We start from the raw sequence: 19,127 nt of genomic DNA on the forward strand, positions 1-19,127 counted from the left end.
TTGTCTCATCACGCTCCAGCGACTCCTGTGGCGGGCCGGGCGCAGTGCGCGCTAACAGAGGGGGGCGGGTGCACAGTGTTTCCTCCGACACATTGGTGCGGCTGGCTTCCGGGTTGGAGGCGCGCTGTGTTAAGAAGCAGTGCGGCTTGGTTGGGTTGTACTTCGGAGGACGCATAGCTTTCGACCTTCGTCTCTCCCGAGCCCGTACGGGAGTTGTAGCAATGAGACAAGATAGTAATTACTAGCGATTGGATACCACGAAAATTGGGGAGAAAATGGGATAAGATTTAACAAAAAATACATATATAATAGTAAAAAACTAAAAAAAGCACCAAAACTTACACTAACCATGAGTCTTGTGGTCTGTATTGTCCAATCACAGAGCATACAAGTCATGTGATCCGTTAGCGAACACATGAAGTGCCATCACGTGTTCGCCATCAGATCACGTGACTTGTCTTTCCTTCTACTTCCTTGTCCATCTCCTCTCCTCCCTTGCCTCCTCGTTGTCACCCCTTTCTGTCTCCCATGTTCCTTCCCTCCTCTCCTCCCTTGCATCCATAGGCAAAAACAGGGGTGACCAAACACAGGGCAGCATGGTGGAGGTAAACAAACAGAGGCTATATAACTGTCTCCAACCCATCTCCAGGACCGGTCTATTTCTGGTTGGGATGGAGACAGCTTGCACTCTGCCCTGTTATTGGTCAGTTGAGCCAATCGGTTGGTTGCCTATGGATGCCAAGCCGAGGAGGAGTGAGAATGGGGAGAAGAGAGTATGAGGGGAGAAAGTATGGGAGAGGAGAAGAGAATTGAACAGGAGGAGAGGGAAAATGGGGAGAGGAGAGAGGGAAAATGGGGAGAGGAGAGAGGGAAAATGGGGAGAGGAGAGAGGGAAAATGGGGAGAGGAGAGAGGGAATGGGGAGAGGAGAGAGGGAATGGGGAGAGGAGATGAGAATTGGGACAGGAGGAGAGGGGAGAGGGGGAATGGAGAGGGGAGAAGAGAATTGGAACAGGAAGAGGGGGGAAATGGGGAGAGGAGAGAGGGAATGGGGAGAGGAGAGAGGGAATGGGGAGAGGAGAGAGGGAATGGGGAGAGGAGAGGGGAGATCTCTATCAATGATGGGAGATCTTGTTCAGGTGATCATTCCAATGTTGTAGCTTTGAAGGGGCGAAAAGTTAGCATGTGTGTGTTCTTGTTCTAACCTTGTGGGGACCTGAAATCCCCAGAAGTCCCCACAAGGATAGTAAAACAAGTAAAATTCTCCCTCGTGGGGACATTTCCCACATCCCCAGGAGGACAAAGGCTATTTTAAGCTTAGGGGTTTAGAGTTACAATAGAGGTAATGGTTAAGGTTAGGTTAGGGGTTTTTAGGTCCCCACGAGGATTCAAAAAAAAGAGGTGTGTGTGTGTGTGTGTGTGTGTGTGTGTGTGTGTGTGTGTGTGTGTGTGTGTGTGTGTGTGTGTGTGTGTGTGTGTTTTTTCCACTCACCGAGGTTCGGCGACGCTGCTGTGGAGGTCCTATGCAGAGAATCCTTCTATCAGGAGAAAAACATACGTTTCAAGCGTAAGATTATATACAGTGCCTTCAGAGTGTATTCACAACCCTAGACTTTATCTAAATGTTTATGTTACAGACTGAATTTTAAATTTACTAAATTGAGATGTGTCACTAGCCTACACACCATACCCCAAAATACAGGTGGAATTATTTTTACAAAATGTATTAAAAATGGGAGGAAAAAAATGTCTTGAGTCAATAAGTATTCAACCCCATTGTTATGGCAAGCCTAAATAAGCTCAGGAGTACAAACGTGTTTTTGTTTTATTATAAGTTACAATTGTTTTATTTAACCTTTATTTAAGTAGGCAAGTCAGAGAGAGGAGAGGAAAGAAACCGCTCAGCGATTTCACCATGAGGCCGGCCAATGGTGACTTTAAAACAGTTACAGTGTGTAATGGCTGTGATATGAGAAAACTGAGGATGGATCAACAACATTGTAGTTACTCCACAATACTAACCTAAATGACAAAGTGAAAAAGGAAGACTGTACAGAAAACAAATATTCCGTAACATGCATCCTGTTTGCAACAAGGCACTAAAGTAATGCAAAATATCAAAATAATTAACTATTTTTCCTGAATACAGTTGGGGCAAACCCAATACAACACATTACTAAATACCACTCTCCACATTTTCAAGCATATTGTTATGGGTATGCTTGTAATCATTAAGGACTGGGGAGTTTATCAGGATAAAAAATAAACTGAATGGAGCTAAGCACAGACAAAATCCTAGAGGAAAACCTGGTTCATTCTGCTTTCCATCAGACACTGGGGAGATTAATTCACCTTTCAGCAGGACAATAACCTAAAACACAAGGCCAAATCTACACTGGAGTTGCTTACCAATAACACAGTGAATGTTCCTGAGTTGGCAAATTACAGTTTTTACTTAAACTTGATAGAAAATATATGGAACGACCTGAAAATGGTTCTCTAGCAATGTTCAACAACCAATTTGACAGAGCTTGAAGAATTTTGAAAGGCATAATGGCCAAATGTTTCCCAATCCAGGTGTGGAAAGCTCTTGGAGAATTACCCAGAAAGACTCAGAGCTGTAATCACTGCCAAAGGTGACTAACATGTATTGACTCAGAGGGTTGAACATTTATCTAAGCAAGATATATTAGTGTATTATTTTCCATGTATATATACACTGCTCAAAAAAATAAAGGGAACACTTAAACAACACAATGTAACTCCAAGTCAATCACACTTCTGTGAAATCAAACTGTCCACTTAGGAAGCAACACTAATTGACAATAAATTTCACATGCTGTTGTGCAAATGGAATAGACAACAGATGGAAATTATAGGCAATTAGCAAGACACCCCCAATAAAGGAGTGGTTCTGCAGGTGGTGACCACTGACCACTTCTCAGTTCCTATGCTTCCTGGCTGATGTTTTGGTCACTTTTGAATGCTGGCGGTGCTTTCACTCTAGTGGTAGCATGAGACGGAGTCTACAACCCACACAAGTGGCTCAGGTAGTACAGCTCATCCAAGATGGCACATCAATGCGAGCTGTGGCAAGAAGGTTTGCTGTGTCTGTCAGCGTAGTGTCCAGAGCATGCAGGCGCTACCAGGACACAGGCCAGTACATCAGGAGACGTGGAGGAGGCCGTAGGAGGGCAACAACCCAGCAGCAGGACCGCTACCTCCGCCTTTGTACAAGGAGGAGCACTGCCAGAGCCCTGCAAAATGACCTCCAGCAGGCCACAAATGTGCATGTGTCTGCTCAAACGGTCAGAAACAGACTCCATGAGGGTGGTATGAGGGCCCGACGTCCACAGGTGGGGGTTGTGCTTAAAGCCCAACACCGTGCAGGAAGTTTGGCATTTGCCAGAGAACACCAAGATTGGCAAATTTGCCACTGGCGCCCTGTGTTCTTCACAGATGAAAGCAGGTTCACACTGAGCACATGTGATAGACGTGACAGTCTGGAGACGCCGTGGAGAGCGTTCTGCTGCCTGCAACATCCTCCAGCATGACCGGTTTGGCGGTGGGTCAGTCATGGTGTGGGGTGGCATTTCTTTAGGGGGCCGCACAGCCCTACATGGGCTCGCCTGAGGTAGCCTGACTGCCATTAGGTACCGAGATGAGATCCTCAGACCCCTTGTGAGACCATATGCTGGTGCGGTTGGCCCTGGGTTCCTCATAATGCAAGACAATGCTAGACCTCATGTGGCTGGAGTGTGTCAGCAGTTCCTGCAAGAGGAAGGCATTGATGCTATGGACTGGCCCGCCCGTTCCCCAGACCTGAATCCAATTGAGCACATCTGGGACATCATGTCTCGCTCCATCCACCAACGCAACACCACAGACTGTCCAGGAGTTGGCGGATGCTTTAGTCCAGGTCTGGGAGGAGATCCCTCAGGAGACCATCCGCCACCTCATCAGGAGCATGCCCAGGCGTTGTAGGGAGGTCATACAGGCACGTGGAGACCACACACACTACTGAGCCTCATTTTGACTTGTTTTAAGGACATTACATCAAAATTGGATCAGCCTGTAGTGTGGTTTTCCACTTTAATTTTGAGTGTGACTCCAAATCCAGACCTCCATGGGTTGATAAATTTGATTTCCATTGATAATTTTTGTGAGATTTTGTTGTCAGCACATTCAACTATGTTGAAAAAAGTATTTTAAGAATATTTCATTCATTCAGATCTAGGATGTGTTATTTTGGTGTTCCCTTTATTTTTTTGAGCAGTGTAGATATATATATATTTATTTTTATATATATATTTTTATTATCATTATTATTTTTTAATACAAAATATAATAATTTTTCTTCCACTGACAAAAAAATACTTCCACTGACAAAAAAATAAGTCAATTTGAATCCCACTTTACAACAAAATGTGGAAAAAGTAAAATGGTGTGACTACTTTCTGAAGGCGCTGTAACAAAGCAAAGACATGGACCATGTTAAATTGGAGGGAGAGAACAACTTAGACGGTAGCATTGGCAAAACAAAAGGACATACTTGCTTGTAAGTGCAAGCCAGTTGGGATGTAAATGAGTAGCTGTGAATAAATAAAAGTACTCAGGGGTGCTGACCATTGTACACATACCTTGTTCTTGCTGCTGTTACACTCAGCTAGTAGCGTCCGACAACTCCTGTGAACGTTCACTGCACAGTCTGCAAAACAGAGGAGAAATTAGTCAAATTTTTCAATGGGTCAACTTTATTTTCAGTTACAAAACAAATCTAAAAACACATTTGAACAGCTACTCGACAGCGCTGGAGTAACTTTGAGTACATCACAAAAAATGCTAATTAATATCCTATTTTCCCCAAACTTAGAAATGTTTGCACATTTATTAAAACAAAAAAAAATTGAAATACCTTATTTGCATAAGTACTCAGACCCTTTGCTATGAGACTCGAAGGGGGGGAAAGTTGGGTTGGTTTTATGACTTAATAACCAGTCGTAAATGATTTCTAACTCTCAGTATCCAAGATTGGAATGTCTGAGTGGTATAGAGATTCTTGCTCAAAGAACTTCAACATCGTAAAGTGGATAATGAAACAATACACCTAACATAAAGAATGTGGGAAATGGTCGGTGGGGATCCAAACAATGATTATGTTGTATCATTTCTGATTTTGTGATACCATTAAAGACGTTATAACGGAAACATCGTAACTTTAAGAGCTTTCACAATGTATATGTCAGAGTTACATCTAAATGTTGTCAAACGTATATGATTAAATATGAAACTGTCAGAAGATGAAATGTGATTTTTGCCTTGTAAATGAGAATGGTTTTTCATGTAAAGTTTTACCCAGTCAGTAACCATGCCCACGTGAACACAGACATTATGCCAAAAGGATGGAACACCCGTTTCTCCCCAGAGTGCTTACAAAAGGACTCCTAACGAAATGTACATTAGACCAGTATACGGATGGTAAGCCGGACATCACAAATGGTTTAAAACTACTAGACCAGAAAGCGTGGAGCTGTGGCTACACGTGTAAAATAGTTACTCTACCAAACCAGAAAATGGTAAGACCCTCTAGAGTTTTAGAGGGAAACCTCTAGGAAACTCAACCGAAGCCAAGAAAAGAACATTTCTCTATCAAACGACCATTGGAACGTCTGATATATCCATTCTAAACAGACACTTCCAGAACAAAGGAAACCTACTACAACGACTAAGGACATGGTGACCTCTGTTTTTGCTTCGTCATTATGGGGTAGTGTGTGTAGACAGAGAATTATTATCAAAAAAAATGTCATCAATTTTCAGAATAAGGCTGTAACGTAACAAAAATGTGGAAAAAGTCAAGGTCTGAATACTTTCCGAAGGCGCTGTATATACTACTCACACATATACTATAATTCCTACAACATAAAAACTTCTTACCCGGGAATATTGAAGACTCATGTTAAAAAGAACCACCAGCTTTCATATGTTCTCATGTTCTGAGCAAGGAACTTAAACGTTAGCTTTCTTACATGGCACATATTGCACTTTTACTTTCTTCCCCAATGTATTGCATATTTGAAAAATGCACCTGGATTCCTGACCAGCCCGCTAAATGTGTCCCTCTCGAAACAGTTACAATTAAAATAAGACCCATGCTGATCATTCATTTAGAACAGAAATTTTATTTTCATACCAAATTAACAATAGAAAAAATATTATTTATCCCCCCCGATTTCCCAAACCTCTCAATTTAATTTGAGAAATATTATCTCTATTGTTCTCTGTAAAATGTTAAAATACTGATTGTATGAATCTCAAACTTGTTAATTGATTGAATTACTTATGCAACCAATTATGTTGTTAAATACTTACCCATCTTTATTTTGGCAAAATAACTGCCGATTTGGTGTCATGTCAATCAGAGATAAATGGAGAACTCTAAATGGATATAACTCATTTTAGTAAAGACATTAACATTGAGGACTTCCACCATTTAAAAGTAGTCAACTGGGTGGGGGTTCCTATGGGTTGGGAGGAATCAGCCAATGATCAGAGCACATTGTCTTCTTCAAATTGGGTTGCCTATGGTTTGTAAACCAAAGATGAAGGTAATATCAAGGAGCCTAGACCAAGATTTATACACCAGGAAATTGAACCCAGAGAGTTGAGACCATGACAAGTTTAAGAACACATGTGGTTAGATAGAGCACACTAGACGAGGAGCACCGTACACTAGAGCACAGTACAGTAGAGCACAGTACAGTACACTAGAGCACAGTACAGTAGAGCACGGTACACTAGAGCATGGCAGAGTAGAGCACAGTATAGTACATTACAGTAGAGCACCGTACAGTACATTACAGTAGAGCACCGTACACTAGATCACAGTACAGTACATTACAGTAGAGCACAGTACAGAAGGGTAAAGCACAGTATAATACATTACAATCCCTGCCTTAGAAAAACATCCCCCACAGCATGATGCTGCCACCACCATGCTTCACCGTAGGGATGGCATTGGCCAGGTGATGAGCAGTGCCTGGTTTCCTCCAGAAGTGACGCTTGGCAATCAGGACCAAGTATTCAATCTTAGTTTCTTCAGAGCTGAGAATCTTGTTTATCAAAAAACTGTTTTTGCTTTGTCATTATGAGGTATTCATTGTGTGTAGATTGATGAGGAAAATGTGTTTTTTAATGAATTTGAGAATAAGTAACTTAAAATGTGGAAACAGGAGAGGGCAGTCTACGGCGCTGGGTGGGAAACAGGAGAGGGCAGTCTACGGCGCTGGGTGGGAAACAGGAGAGGGCAGTCTACGGCGCTGGGTGGGAAACAGGAGAGGGCAGTCTACGGCGCTGGGTGGGAAACAGGAGAGGGCAGTCTACGGCGCTGGGTGGGAAACAGGAGAGGGCAGTCTACGGCGCTGGGTGGGAAACAGGAGAGGGCAGTCTACGGCGCTGGGTGGGAAACAGGAGAGGGCAGTCTACGGCGCTGGGTGGGAAACAGGAGAGGGCAGTCTACGGCGCTGGGTGGGAAACAGGAGAGGGCAGTCTACGGCGCTGGGTGGGAAACAGGAGAGGGCAGTCTACGGCGCTGGGTGGGAAACAGGAGAGGGCAGTCTACGGCGCTGGGTGGGAAACAGGAGAGGGCAGTCTACGGCGCTGGGTGGGAAACAGGAGAGGGCAGTCTACGGCGCTGGGTGGGAAACAGGAGAGGGCAGTCTACGGCGCTGGGTGGGAAACAGGAGAGGGCAGTCTACGGCGCTGGGTGGGAAACAGGAGAGGGCAGTCTACGGCGCTGGGTGGGAAACAGGAGAGGATGTGATAGACAGAGTAGCGGAGGGGTGGGATTAAAAGCTCACAATCTGCGATAGTTAGGACCCAAAATACCAAATCATGTATAACAGATATGTCCGAGTACCATTTAATGTGCATTTCTGCCACATACACTAAGTTGACTGCCTTTAAACAGCTTGGAAAATTCCAGAAAATTATGTCATGGCTTTAGAAGCTTCTGATGGGCTAATTGACATCATTTGAGTCAATTGGAGGTGTACCTGTGGATGTATTTCAAGGTCTACCTTCAAACTCAGTACCTCTATGCTTGACATCATGGGAAAGTCAAAAGAAATCAGCCAAGACCTCAGAAAAAATGGTAGACCTCCACAAGTCTGGTTCATCCTTGGGAGCAATTTCCAAACACCTGAAGGTACCACGTTCTTCTGTACAAACAATAGCATGCAAGTATAAACACCATGGGACCACGCAGCCGTCATACCGCTCAGGAAGGAGACGCGTTCTGTCTCCTAGAGATGAACGTACTTTGGTGCGAAAAGTGCAAATCAATCCCAGAACAACAGCAAAGGACCTCGTGAAGATGCTGGAGGAAACAGGTACAAAAGTATCTATATCCACAGTCAAACGAGTCCTATATCGACATAACCTGAAAGGCCGCTCAGCAAGGAAGAAGCCACTGCTCCAAAACTGCCATAAAAAGCCAGACTACGGTTTGCAACTGCACATGGGGACAAAGATCGTACTTTTGGAGAAATGTCCTCTGGTCTGATGAAACAAAAATAGAACTGTTTGGCCATAAAGACCATTGTTATGTTTGGAGGAAAAAGAGGGATGCTTGCAAGCCGAAGAACACCATCCCAACCGTGAAGCACACGGGTGGCAGCATCATGTTGTGGGGGTGTGTTGCTGCAGGAGGGACTGGTGCACTTCACAAAATAGATGGCATATTGAGGATGGAAAATTATGTGGATATATTGAAGCAACATCTCAAGACATCAGTCAGGAAGTTAAAGCTTGGTCGCAAATGGGTCTTCCAAATTGACAATGACCCCAAGCATACTTCCAAAGTTGTGGCAAAATGGCTTCAGGACAACAAAGTCAAGGTATTGGAGTGGCCATCACAAAGCCCTGACCTCAATCCTATAGAGAATTTGTGGGCAGAACCGAAAAAGCGTGTATGAGCAAGGAGGCCTACAAACCTGACTCAGTTACACCAGCTCTGTCAGGAGGAATGAGCCAAAATTAACTCAACTTATTGAAGGAAGCTTGTGGAAGGCCACCGAAAACATTTGACCCAAGTTAAACAATTTAAAGGCAATGCTACCAAATACTAATTGAGTGTATTAGTAACTTCTGACCCACTGGGATTGTGAGTAAAGAAATGAAAGCTGAAAAAAATAATTTTCTACTATTATTGTGACATTTCACATTCTTAAAATAAAGTGGTGATCCTAACTGACTTAAGACAGGGAATTGTTACTAGGATTAAATGTCAGGAATTGTGAAAAACTGAGTTTAAATGTATTTGGCTAAGGTGTATGTAAACTTCCGACTTCAACTGTAAATGTGTAATGTCAGGGTCAGGGTTCAGCTCGGGTCAGAGTTGACCCCTCGGGGTTCAGCTCGGGTCTGTGTTTGGCAACAGCTGAGTGAGTACCAGGGTACTCAGCAGCTGAAAAGACCTGCCAGACAGGGTTAGCAAGAATGATTCAGTAATGGTGTGGTGAGGGGCCAATAGTGAGCCAACACTGACCAGCCAGCCAGCCAGCGCACCAAGTCTGGAACCAACAGGACCCTGAACAGCTTCTACCCCACAAGCCATAAGACTGCTAAACAAGACTGCTAAACAAGACTGCTAAATAGCTAATCAAATGGCTACCCGGACTACCTGCATTGACCCTTTATTCTCCAACTCTCTTGCACAGCACACACACAGACACCACAACAAACACAAACAGACTCAGTACTGCTACTCCCCGTATATAGCCATGTTAATACCTCGTACCCCTGCACATCGACTCAGTACTGCTACTCCCCGTATATATAGCCATGTTATTACCTCGTACCCCTGCACATCGACTCGGTACTGCTACTCCCTGTATATAGCCATGTTATTACCTCGTACCCCAGCACATCGACTCGGTACTGCTACTCCCCGTATATAGCCATGTTATTACCTCGTACCCCTGCACATCGACTCAGTACTGCTACTCCCTGTATATATAGCCATGTTAATACCTCGTACCCCAGCACATCGACTCGGTACTGCTACTCCCCGTATATAGCCATGTTAATACCTCGTACCCCAGCACATCGACTCGGTACTGCTACTCCCTGTATATAGCCATGTTATTACCTCGTACCCCAGCACATCGACTCGGTACTGCTACTCCCCGTATATAGCCATGTTAATACCTCGTACCCCTGCACATCGACTCAGTACTGCTACTCCCTGTATATAGCCATGTTAATACCTCGTACCCCTGCACATCGACTCAGTACTGCTACTCCCCGTACATGCCATGTTATTACCTCGTACCCCAGCACATCGACTCGGTACTGCTACTCCCCGTATATAGCCATGTTAATACCTCGTACCCCTGCACATCGACTCAGTACTGCTACTCCCTGTATATAGCCATGTTAATACCTCGTACCCCAGCACATCGACTCGGTACTGCTACTCCCCGTATATAGCCATGTTATTACCTCGTACCCCAGCACATCGACTCGGTACTGCTACTCCCTGTATATAGCCATGTTATTACCTCGTACCCCAGCACATCGACTCGGTACTGCTACTCCCCGTATATAGCCATGTTAATACCTCGTACCCCTGCACATCGACTCAGTACTGCTACTCCCTGTATATAGCCATGTTAATACCTCGTACCCCTGCACATCGACTCAGTACTGCTACTCCCCGTACATGCCATGTTATTACCTCGTACCCCAGCACATCGACTCGGTACTGCTACTCCCCGTATATAGCCATGTTAATACCTCGTACCCCTGCACATCGACTCAGTACTGCTACTCCCCGTATATAGCCATGTTAATACCTCGTACCCCAGCACATCGACTCGGTACTGCTACTCCCCGTATATAGCCATGTTATTACCTCGTACCCCAGCACATCGACTCGGTACTGCTACTCCCCGTATATAGCCATGTTATTACCTCGTACCCCAGCACATCGACTCAGTACTGCTACTCCCCGTATATAGCCATGTTAATACCTCGTACCCCTGCACATTGACTCAGTACTGCTACTCCCCGTATATAGCCATGTTAATACCTCGTACCCCAGCACATCGACTCAGTACTGCTACTCCCCGTATATAGCCATGTTAATACCTCGTACCCCTGCACATTGACTCAGTACTGCTACTCCCTGTATATAGCCATGTTATTTTACTCATTAGTTATTCACTGTTTATTTATTCCTCGTGTCACTATGTGTTCTTTTGTTTATCTTCAAAGCTGCTATATGTAACTTTTTTGGGCAACTCAACCAAATTCACATAGAAATGTGTGTTATAGATCTGTCATTTTCATTGAACGGCAGTCAAAGAAGGGGTAGATCTCTACTGTGTGTGTTATTTCTATGCTTCCTGTTCTTAAGTTTCATTTTTGCATCTTTTGGTTTTGTACACGAGCTTCCAACAGCTGAAAACACCATATTTTTGGTTATGGAAAATATATTTCACAGCTGGTACAATAATTGTCTATACACTATAAATCGCTTGTTTTGTGACAAATTGAAATTAGGCAAACTATTTTAATTTTAGCAACCAGGAATCGGCGGATCAAATTCGGCATAGTGCATCTTTAACTCTGCATTGTTGGAAAAGGATCCGTAAGTAAGCATTTCACTGTTAGTCTACACTCGAAATGTACTAAGCGAGAGACAAATAACATTGTATTTTATTTGATTCAGCCAGTCAGTCACCACACCCTCCCTTGCACCTGTTAACTGGCCCAGCAGTGTACACAGGATAGCAACTGAGGGTGCAGCCAAGTGCATAGTGCTGTACACTTGACCGAGAGTGCGAGCGATTAGTGCTTTGAGGTTGTTTTGATAAAAAAATATTTTTTTTTGGGGGGGGGGGGGGGGGGGTAAACACATACACACCTGTTTTTTAAATAAAAGTCCCATGATGGTTGTGACTGCCCATTATTGCTTATTACTTATTAACCATCATTTATTCACAGTACTTTACTTTAAAATATTTTAGTGTATATTATATTTGTTTTATGACTATTTAATTCTAAGTCATCTGTTCTCTATAGAGCTGCTGCCTGACAAAATCCCTATTTTAGTAGTTATTCAAAGTAAATAAGGCATACTTTTATGACTGCTGAATACCAACTAGGACATCAATGACTTAGACTATGTATTTTCAGGTAGAGATGCCTTGCCAAGCGACTGCTCTGCATCCCTCTATCATGCATTCTTCTCTCTGTTACGTAGTAGATGTAAAAGAAACAGACAAGTAGGCTCGCAATGGTTTATGGTCATTGTAGTTAAATACCACATTTTCTGCGCTAAACTATGTAGAATATTGGCCTGTTGGAAACTACAACATCGCATAGTTCAGGCTTGATCTGATTTCTCTCTACAGAAACTGTGCAATATGCACATTGAGCTCACAGAAAAAAATGAAATGGAATTCAAATAATTGAACGTACATTGGTCAATTAGTTGTTTAAAAAAATAAACAACCAAAATGTCAGTTAATCGCTCAGCACTAATGACCAACTGACTCAATGGTGTGTGTGTGTATAGAAACAAAGCCCTCTCGAGACACGAGCCACCACTACGGCTGGTACGGTAATTGTATAATAGTGTAAATTGACAATTATTGATGAAGACAGTCATTAAAAGAAAATTAGCATCATTAAAATAGTATAACTGTCATTAACCGCTCTAATACATATATTTTTTTAAGTTTTACATATTTAAGTCAACAAACTTTACCCAAAAGCACCAAAGTTAAAGCCTGGTTCACATCAAACAGACAATATAAGGAGAACAAACTACCCAGTTTTAGAAGAAGGTTGGACAGCTTGGTATTCAGACAAAAAGTGAGGTTGAGTCTGTTTCCGCGGTAACATGGACTCTTTACAACGCGATGAAACGTTGTTGCCCCTTGTTTCAGCAAGGTGTGGTAGCAAAGGAGTATCATAAAATACATGCCCACAATGTCTTACCAAAACAGACCACGCTGGCTAACCAACACAAGAGACGGAGGAGAAAATATATCATTTTTTTATAACCAAATGTTTGCTATTCAAACAATTATAAAACGGTGACCGTAGTCATTTGGCTGACAAAAAAACTGTCATTCTAAATTCCATGACCCACCACAACAAGAGAGGTGGAGGCAACCGGCAGCAGCTAGCAGACACTCCTCAATATAAGCCTGCCCTGAAGAATGCAAGGCCTTGTGTTATCTTTAAGGGAGAAACCGCCACACAGATTGCGATAGTGAAGGGAAGGGATTTCTTATGAAAGTAATATAGTTTTCCCTGGAAGAGGATCCTTACTAGTAGTAATACAATGTTTTATAAGCACAAGGCCTAGACATATTTGTCAGTTTGGTTTTAGTGTTAGTTTTAATTGTAGCACAGGAGTCAATAGCACTTTCTGGCATGAAGATAGATAGGGGAAGGGCTAGGGATGGGAAGCCAAGCCCTTAGCTCACACCTGATAGTACAGCATCACCCAAATGTAACCAATTAACACCATCAAACGTATATATATATATATATATATATATATATATATACACTGCTCAAAAAAATAAAGGGAACACTTAAACAACACAATGTAACTCCAAGTCAATCACACTTCTGTGAAATCAAACTGTCCACTTAGGAAGCAACACTGATTGACAATAAATTTCACATGCTGTTGTGCAAATGGAATAGACAACAGATGGAAATTATAGCAAATTAGCAAGACACCCCCAAAAAAGGAGTGATTCTGCAGGTGGTGACCACAGACCACTTCTCAGTTCCTATGCTTCCTGGCTGATGTTTTGGCCACTTTTGAATGCTGGCGGTGCTCTCACTCTAGTGGTAGCATGAGACGGAGTCTACAACCCACATAAGTGGCTCAGGTAGTGCAGTTCATCCAGGATGGCACATCAATGCGAGCTGTGGCAAAAAGGTTTGCTGTGTCTGTCAGCGTAGTGTCCAGAGCATGGAGGCGCTACCAGGAGACAGGCCAGTACATCAGGAGACGTGGAGGAGGCCGTAGGAGGGCAACAACCCAGCAACAGGACCGCTACCTCCGCCTTTGTGCAAGGAGATGCACTGCCAGAGCCCTGCAAAATGACCTCCAGCAGGCCACAAATGTGCATGGGGGGGGATAGTCTGCCCTGACTGAGTAGCATAGCCTGTTCAGTGCACCTGACTCATCCCTAGGTAGAGGCAGGACAGGAGGGTGGTTAGTCAGGCGTGGAGAAGCAGTGTCCTAACAGGGGTAGACTCAGAGCCACTGGGGTGAGCTGTTATGCTCTGGCAGACCTGCCAAGCACAATTATTACCATGTGACCCCGACCCAGTGAGCTCAGAGAACTGAGAGAGGTTGGTGGGAAATGTGACCACCTAGTCCAGACCTGGGCTTATGTACTGCAGTGTTTTGAAGAAATGGGACAAGGAACCATACATTTTTCACTCCCAATTGAAGCATGCCAAATATTGATGATATACTTATGCTGTAGTGTATTCCTTTGAGATATAACGTTACTGATATACTTATGAAATAGTGCATTTGTTTGAGATTATATTTTGATCTAAGAAAGTTACAAAGCAGTTTAGCAGTGATTTTCAAACGGATATTTTAAATAATGTTGTTTTTTTAACAGGCAAAAATATTGACAAGCCTGCATATTGTAGTTAATGAAATTGTTAGGTAGGCCTACTTGGTAGTAGTTTGAGAGTAAACAACAAGCAATATATTACATTATTGAAACATAAGGATGTAGATACTGTTAAACTCAATTGGAAAATCAAATTTATCAAATCAAATGTATTTATATAGCCCTTCTTAGATCATCTGATATCTCAAAGTGCTGTACAGAAGTCCAGCCTAAAACCCCAAACAGCAAGCAATGCAGGTGTAGAAGCATGATATGTTTGCTAAAAACTAAACAAAATGAGTTAATTAGCTATCACTTGTTATAGCTAGCTAGATGATTGACTTTCTAGTAAAACAGATGCTAGCTAACGTTAGTAGTAAACTTAACTCGATCACCTGTTGCAAGAGGATCTCAATCACAAATCTTAAAGATAGCTAGCTAGATAGTTATATTTTGTAAGGAACAGTAGCAAATTATAGCTAATTGTGGTCAATCTAACGTTCGCTAGCTAACTTATCTTGTTTATTTTCTATAGGACTGTAGCTAACTAGCTTAGTTGGCATACTTAGCTCGCTAGCTAGTTACTGTAATTAGTTCCAACTTGGATATCAAGCTACCTAGCTAAGCCAACGTAATTAAATACAGCATTGAAATACGGTACGCATTTCAGTCCTGCAGGTAGCTAGCTACTTAAGCATCTCTACGTGTATTTTGTCTCTGAACTCTGTACCTTTATCAATCAGCTAGCTGGCCTATAGATAGCTAATTTACCGGTGAACTACCTTAGCATACTGGTTAGCTAACTACTGTAGCGTCTAAATAGATCTCTGCAACAACTGAGAGAAAAAACGGCGCATCCACCTGTTTTGTTCGAGAGCTTACCGTGAAAGTCAAAAACAGAAGTCTGTGATCTAATTTAAAAGAAATCGGTATGCCGTGTAAATCAGTATTCCCACTATTTTCTCCGTCCAGTTCGGCTTCCCAACACTCGCCAACAAGCAAGAATTATGGGAACAATCACTGGTTTACAAACGACGCATTCCACAGGCTGATTCTAGGCTGATTATCCTAGGCTTGGGTTCAGAATTAAAGGGACACTCACTTCTTTTCTCACGCCAATAAGTAGGCCATTAATGATGGTTGTTTATTTTTCCTGCATGTGTTAAACATTTGGAGGAGGTTGGAGTTAATTTGGCTTGTAGTGTTTTAGAAGATTCCAACAAAAAAATGACGTAATATCTTTACTTAAATTTAAGTCATCCACAGTATGTCTTTCAGTCCTGTGTGTGTGTGTGTGTGTGTGTGTGTGTGTGTGTGTGTGTGTGTGTGTGTGTGTGTGTGTGTGTGTGTGTGTGTGTGTGTGTGTGTGAGTGTGTGTGTGTGTGTGTGTGTGTGTGTGTGTGTGTGTGTGTGTGTGTGTGTGTGTGTGTGTGTGTGTGTGTGTGTGTGTGTGTGTGTGTGTGTGTTGCACTACCGCCTGCTGCTCTCTGTCTGTCATTGGTTAGTGTTAAATCATAAGGCAGCCCAGTCCTAAGCGTCCTGATTATTTGGTGCCTTGTGAGATATATCAGTATGATTTGTTTAATGCTTAATAAGCCAACTAAAGTAAACAGTCATTCATAATATTCCCCAGCAGTCTTGTCCTGCTGTCCGATTTATACTTTTTTTTTTAGGTGATCGTGGGCTTTGTCGCTCTACTCAGGTCTGTAAACACTTCAAGCCCTTTAAGAGTTTCAGGTAGGATAATCTACTACAGTAGACTATATACTGTAGCTATATCTTACTTCTCCAAGACCTGGACAATGAACTGAATAAAAGAGACCAGGCAGATATAAGGCAGTAGTTTCCTCATTCCAGAGTAGAAATATAGTATAATATGACATGGACACAGACTACAAGTTCCCCGTGCAGTTTAAAAACGAAAAACCCATGAGTGAGAGAGAGTTTGATAGTGTTTGCCCATGTGTTTACAGTCACACTGTTTTCCAGAGGATTCCCCTCCCAACTAATCACTGCAGACCATGTGTGCGAAGGGTCTGTGAATTCCATTAACACGAGATGTGACATTGATGTATACAAAAAAAGGCAGACCCAAATGTCATTCTATCCAGTAGCTGGGCACTAGATACTATAAGTGATGTGTGGCTTGAGGACCTACCTACAGTTTCAAACAATGGCGTTTGGACTTGAGCTAATAATTCTATGGTAAGAGGGAAGGGGACACACACAGCCAGGTAAGAGGTTTTTGTAAAAAGTAGAACACTTTTTGTCTCAACTCATTCAACATAATAATAACAAAGGTACAAAGCCAAAAGGCAACAAAGCAGCAAGTAAACAAACATCCTCCCTTATTTTCAGCCAGGGGAGTTCTACTTCAACCGTAGCTCGATTACATTCGTAAAAAGAGAGAGAGAGAGAGAGAGTATATTTTGGTTTAAGATTAAAATCAGTGACTGACATACCTTTCCCTGTGGGTTCCTTCCTTGTTATTCCAAGAGGTTAGGATTTTGTCTCAGGCCATTACTTGGGCCACCCAAACGTAAAGAGCATGCGGTTTGGTAAAGTAGTGAGAAAATGTGTCTGTGGGTGACACAGTATTCCACTGGGTCTCAGGCAAGTCATTCAATAAGAAGCCCCTCTGCTCTGTTTGGTGTCAATATTTCAGTCATATTTTTCCCTTAACGGCTATACTATTTCATTGCATCCGTATAGGCATGTAAAAGTCCAAATAAAAGGCTGTTATGTGGGAGATATTTTAAAAAGAACATTTAATACCACCTCCCTCAAAACACTGGTATTAGACCGTTATTCTAGTCCTCTCCTGTCTGCGTGTATTTAGTGTTGCGTTGCCCTATCATCTGCTGACACTGCCTCACCCCACAACAAAGACAGGGCTCCTTCCTCATCAGGCTACATAATGGAGGGATTTCAGTGCCAACAGCAATTGTATTTGAATTCAATATTCAATATTAAGTCTATGCAGTTTCAAATCATGAAATATAAAATACATTTTTTAATTATGGAATTCAAATTGGCACTGAAAATCCCTCCATGTTTTAATACATCTTATCATCTTAACTGCTACCGCACAGGAGTGAGGATAGAGTATCAGAGGGAGAAGCCACATTGGTGTTGAAACATCTGGTACTTCTATTGTAGCTGTAAGCATTATCTGGTAGCAGAACGTTCTTACTGACGCTACAGAACATTCCAGGCATTTACTCAGAAACTACATGGGGAAATAGCAATTACACAGTAATGACGTATGAATTACGTGTTCATTTCTTTGGTAGTTACCAGTTCTGTAGAATTCTACAAAGTTAAGTGCCATAAAACTGTAATTGTTACCACATACTTTCCTAGTGGGCCTAAATACCATGTTAACAGTTGAAAGAGTCACTTTAAAAAAAATATTTAAAAAAGGTATTGACTGCAATGTCTTGTTTGCCTTTGCACCGGGTTTGATGTTCTCAGTGTTTACGGCAAAAATTGGGAGGACAAGTGCTGTAAAGACCAAACAGACAAAATGGCGTGCACATGACCTGACAGTTCAAGTAAGTGTATTTGTTCTGGATTCACTGCAACTGTCCATGTAACCAGTTCAAGGTTCTGTGTGACAGACATGGTTGTTATTATCTGACCAAGTTGCAAAGTCAGAAGCCTCGCCTGGTTCTACAATTCCTCTTTTTTAAATCGTATTTTAAACCTAACCTTAACCACACTGCTAACCTTATGCCGTACCTTTAACCATAAATTGAGACCAAAAAGCACATTTTAGCTTTCATACATTTTTTGTTGTTGATGTAGCCTATTTTGACTTTACAGCTTGGCCATCTAGTGGGAACCATGTCCTTCCTCCATTACACAAGCACATGCTATCAACAGGAAGTGAAATGAAACACTTGCATTATTGTCTAAGAAAGGAGCAGAGGAGTGTGTTGACTATAAGTCAAACAGAGAGTAGTAGGTTCCACTGGACACAAACTTTGGACCTATACATTTTTTTTTTTTAAACGAGTCTCATTGAATTTGGGTAAAAAAATAAATAAAAGTATGTCGATATAGAATGTGGAAACAATGTTGATTCTTACCAGTTTGCGCCCAGTCGGAAAAGTGTGTGAGGTACACTTGAAGAGTGTGTGAAGGCCGAGTGTACACTATGTTAGAGTGTGTTAGTTAGTGTCTTACTCACTCAGGCACTGCAGACCATGCTTTTTCTGCAGGGCCTTACTGCACAGTGAGCAGGTGGCACAGCTAGAGAAGGAGCCTGGCACCAAATTATGCCCACTGCTACTACTGTGATGCAGTTTCTCTTTCTCTTTGGGTTCCCTCTCCTTCCCCTTCTGCTGCTCTTTCTCTCGGTTCTTACCCTGCTGAGGGGAACGAAAAAGAGAAACAGGGCGAAAATAATGTCAGCTTTCATCTTTGACACTGTACTTTTAATACTGTACTGTTGGTGATTTAT

The 19,127-nt window shown here is 42.5% G+C and overlaps 1 protein-coding gene across 2 annotated transcripts in view; it reads right to left on the reverse strand.

Annotated features, from left to right (window-relative positions):
- Positions 1 to 19,127, reverse strand: part of LOC129869413 (rho guanine nucleotide exchange factor 18-like) — a 129,738-nt gene that overhangs the window by 91,131 nt on the left and 19,480 nt on the right. Inside the window, exons 9-11 of one of the 2 annotated variants that reach the window (XM_055943807.1) lie at positions 18,855 to 19,035; positions 4,640 to 4,707; positions 1,492 to 1,537 (exon numbers count right to left, since the gene is read on the reverse strand). In XM_055943807.1, coding sequence (XP_055799782.1) covers positions 1,492 to 1,537; positions 4,640 to 4,707; positions 18,855 to 19,035 — 295 coding nt within the window. The remainder of the gene's footprint in view (positions 1 to 1,491; positions 1,538 to 4,639; positions 4,708 to 18,854; positions 19,036 to 19,127) is intronic. The other variant, XM_055943806.1, reaches the window with a different exon arrangement.

This window comes from Salvelinus fontinalis, chromosome 14, assembly GCF_029448725.1.
Source record: "Salvelinus fontinalis isolate EN_2023a chromosome 14, ASM2944872v1, whole genome shotgun sequence".
Taxonomy (NCBI): Eukaryota; Metazoa; Chordata; class Actinopteri; order Salmoniformes; family Salmonidae; genus Salvelinus; species Salvelinus fontinalis.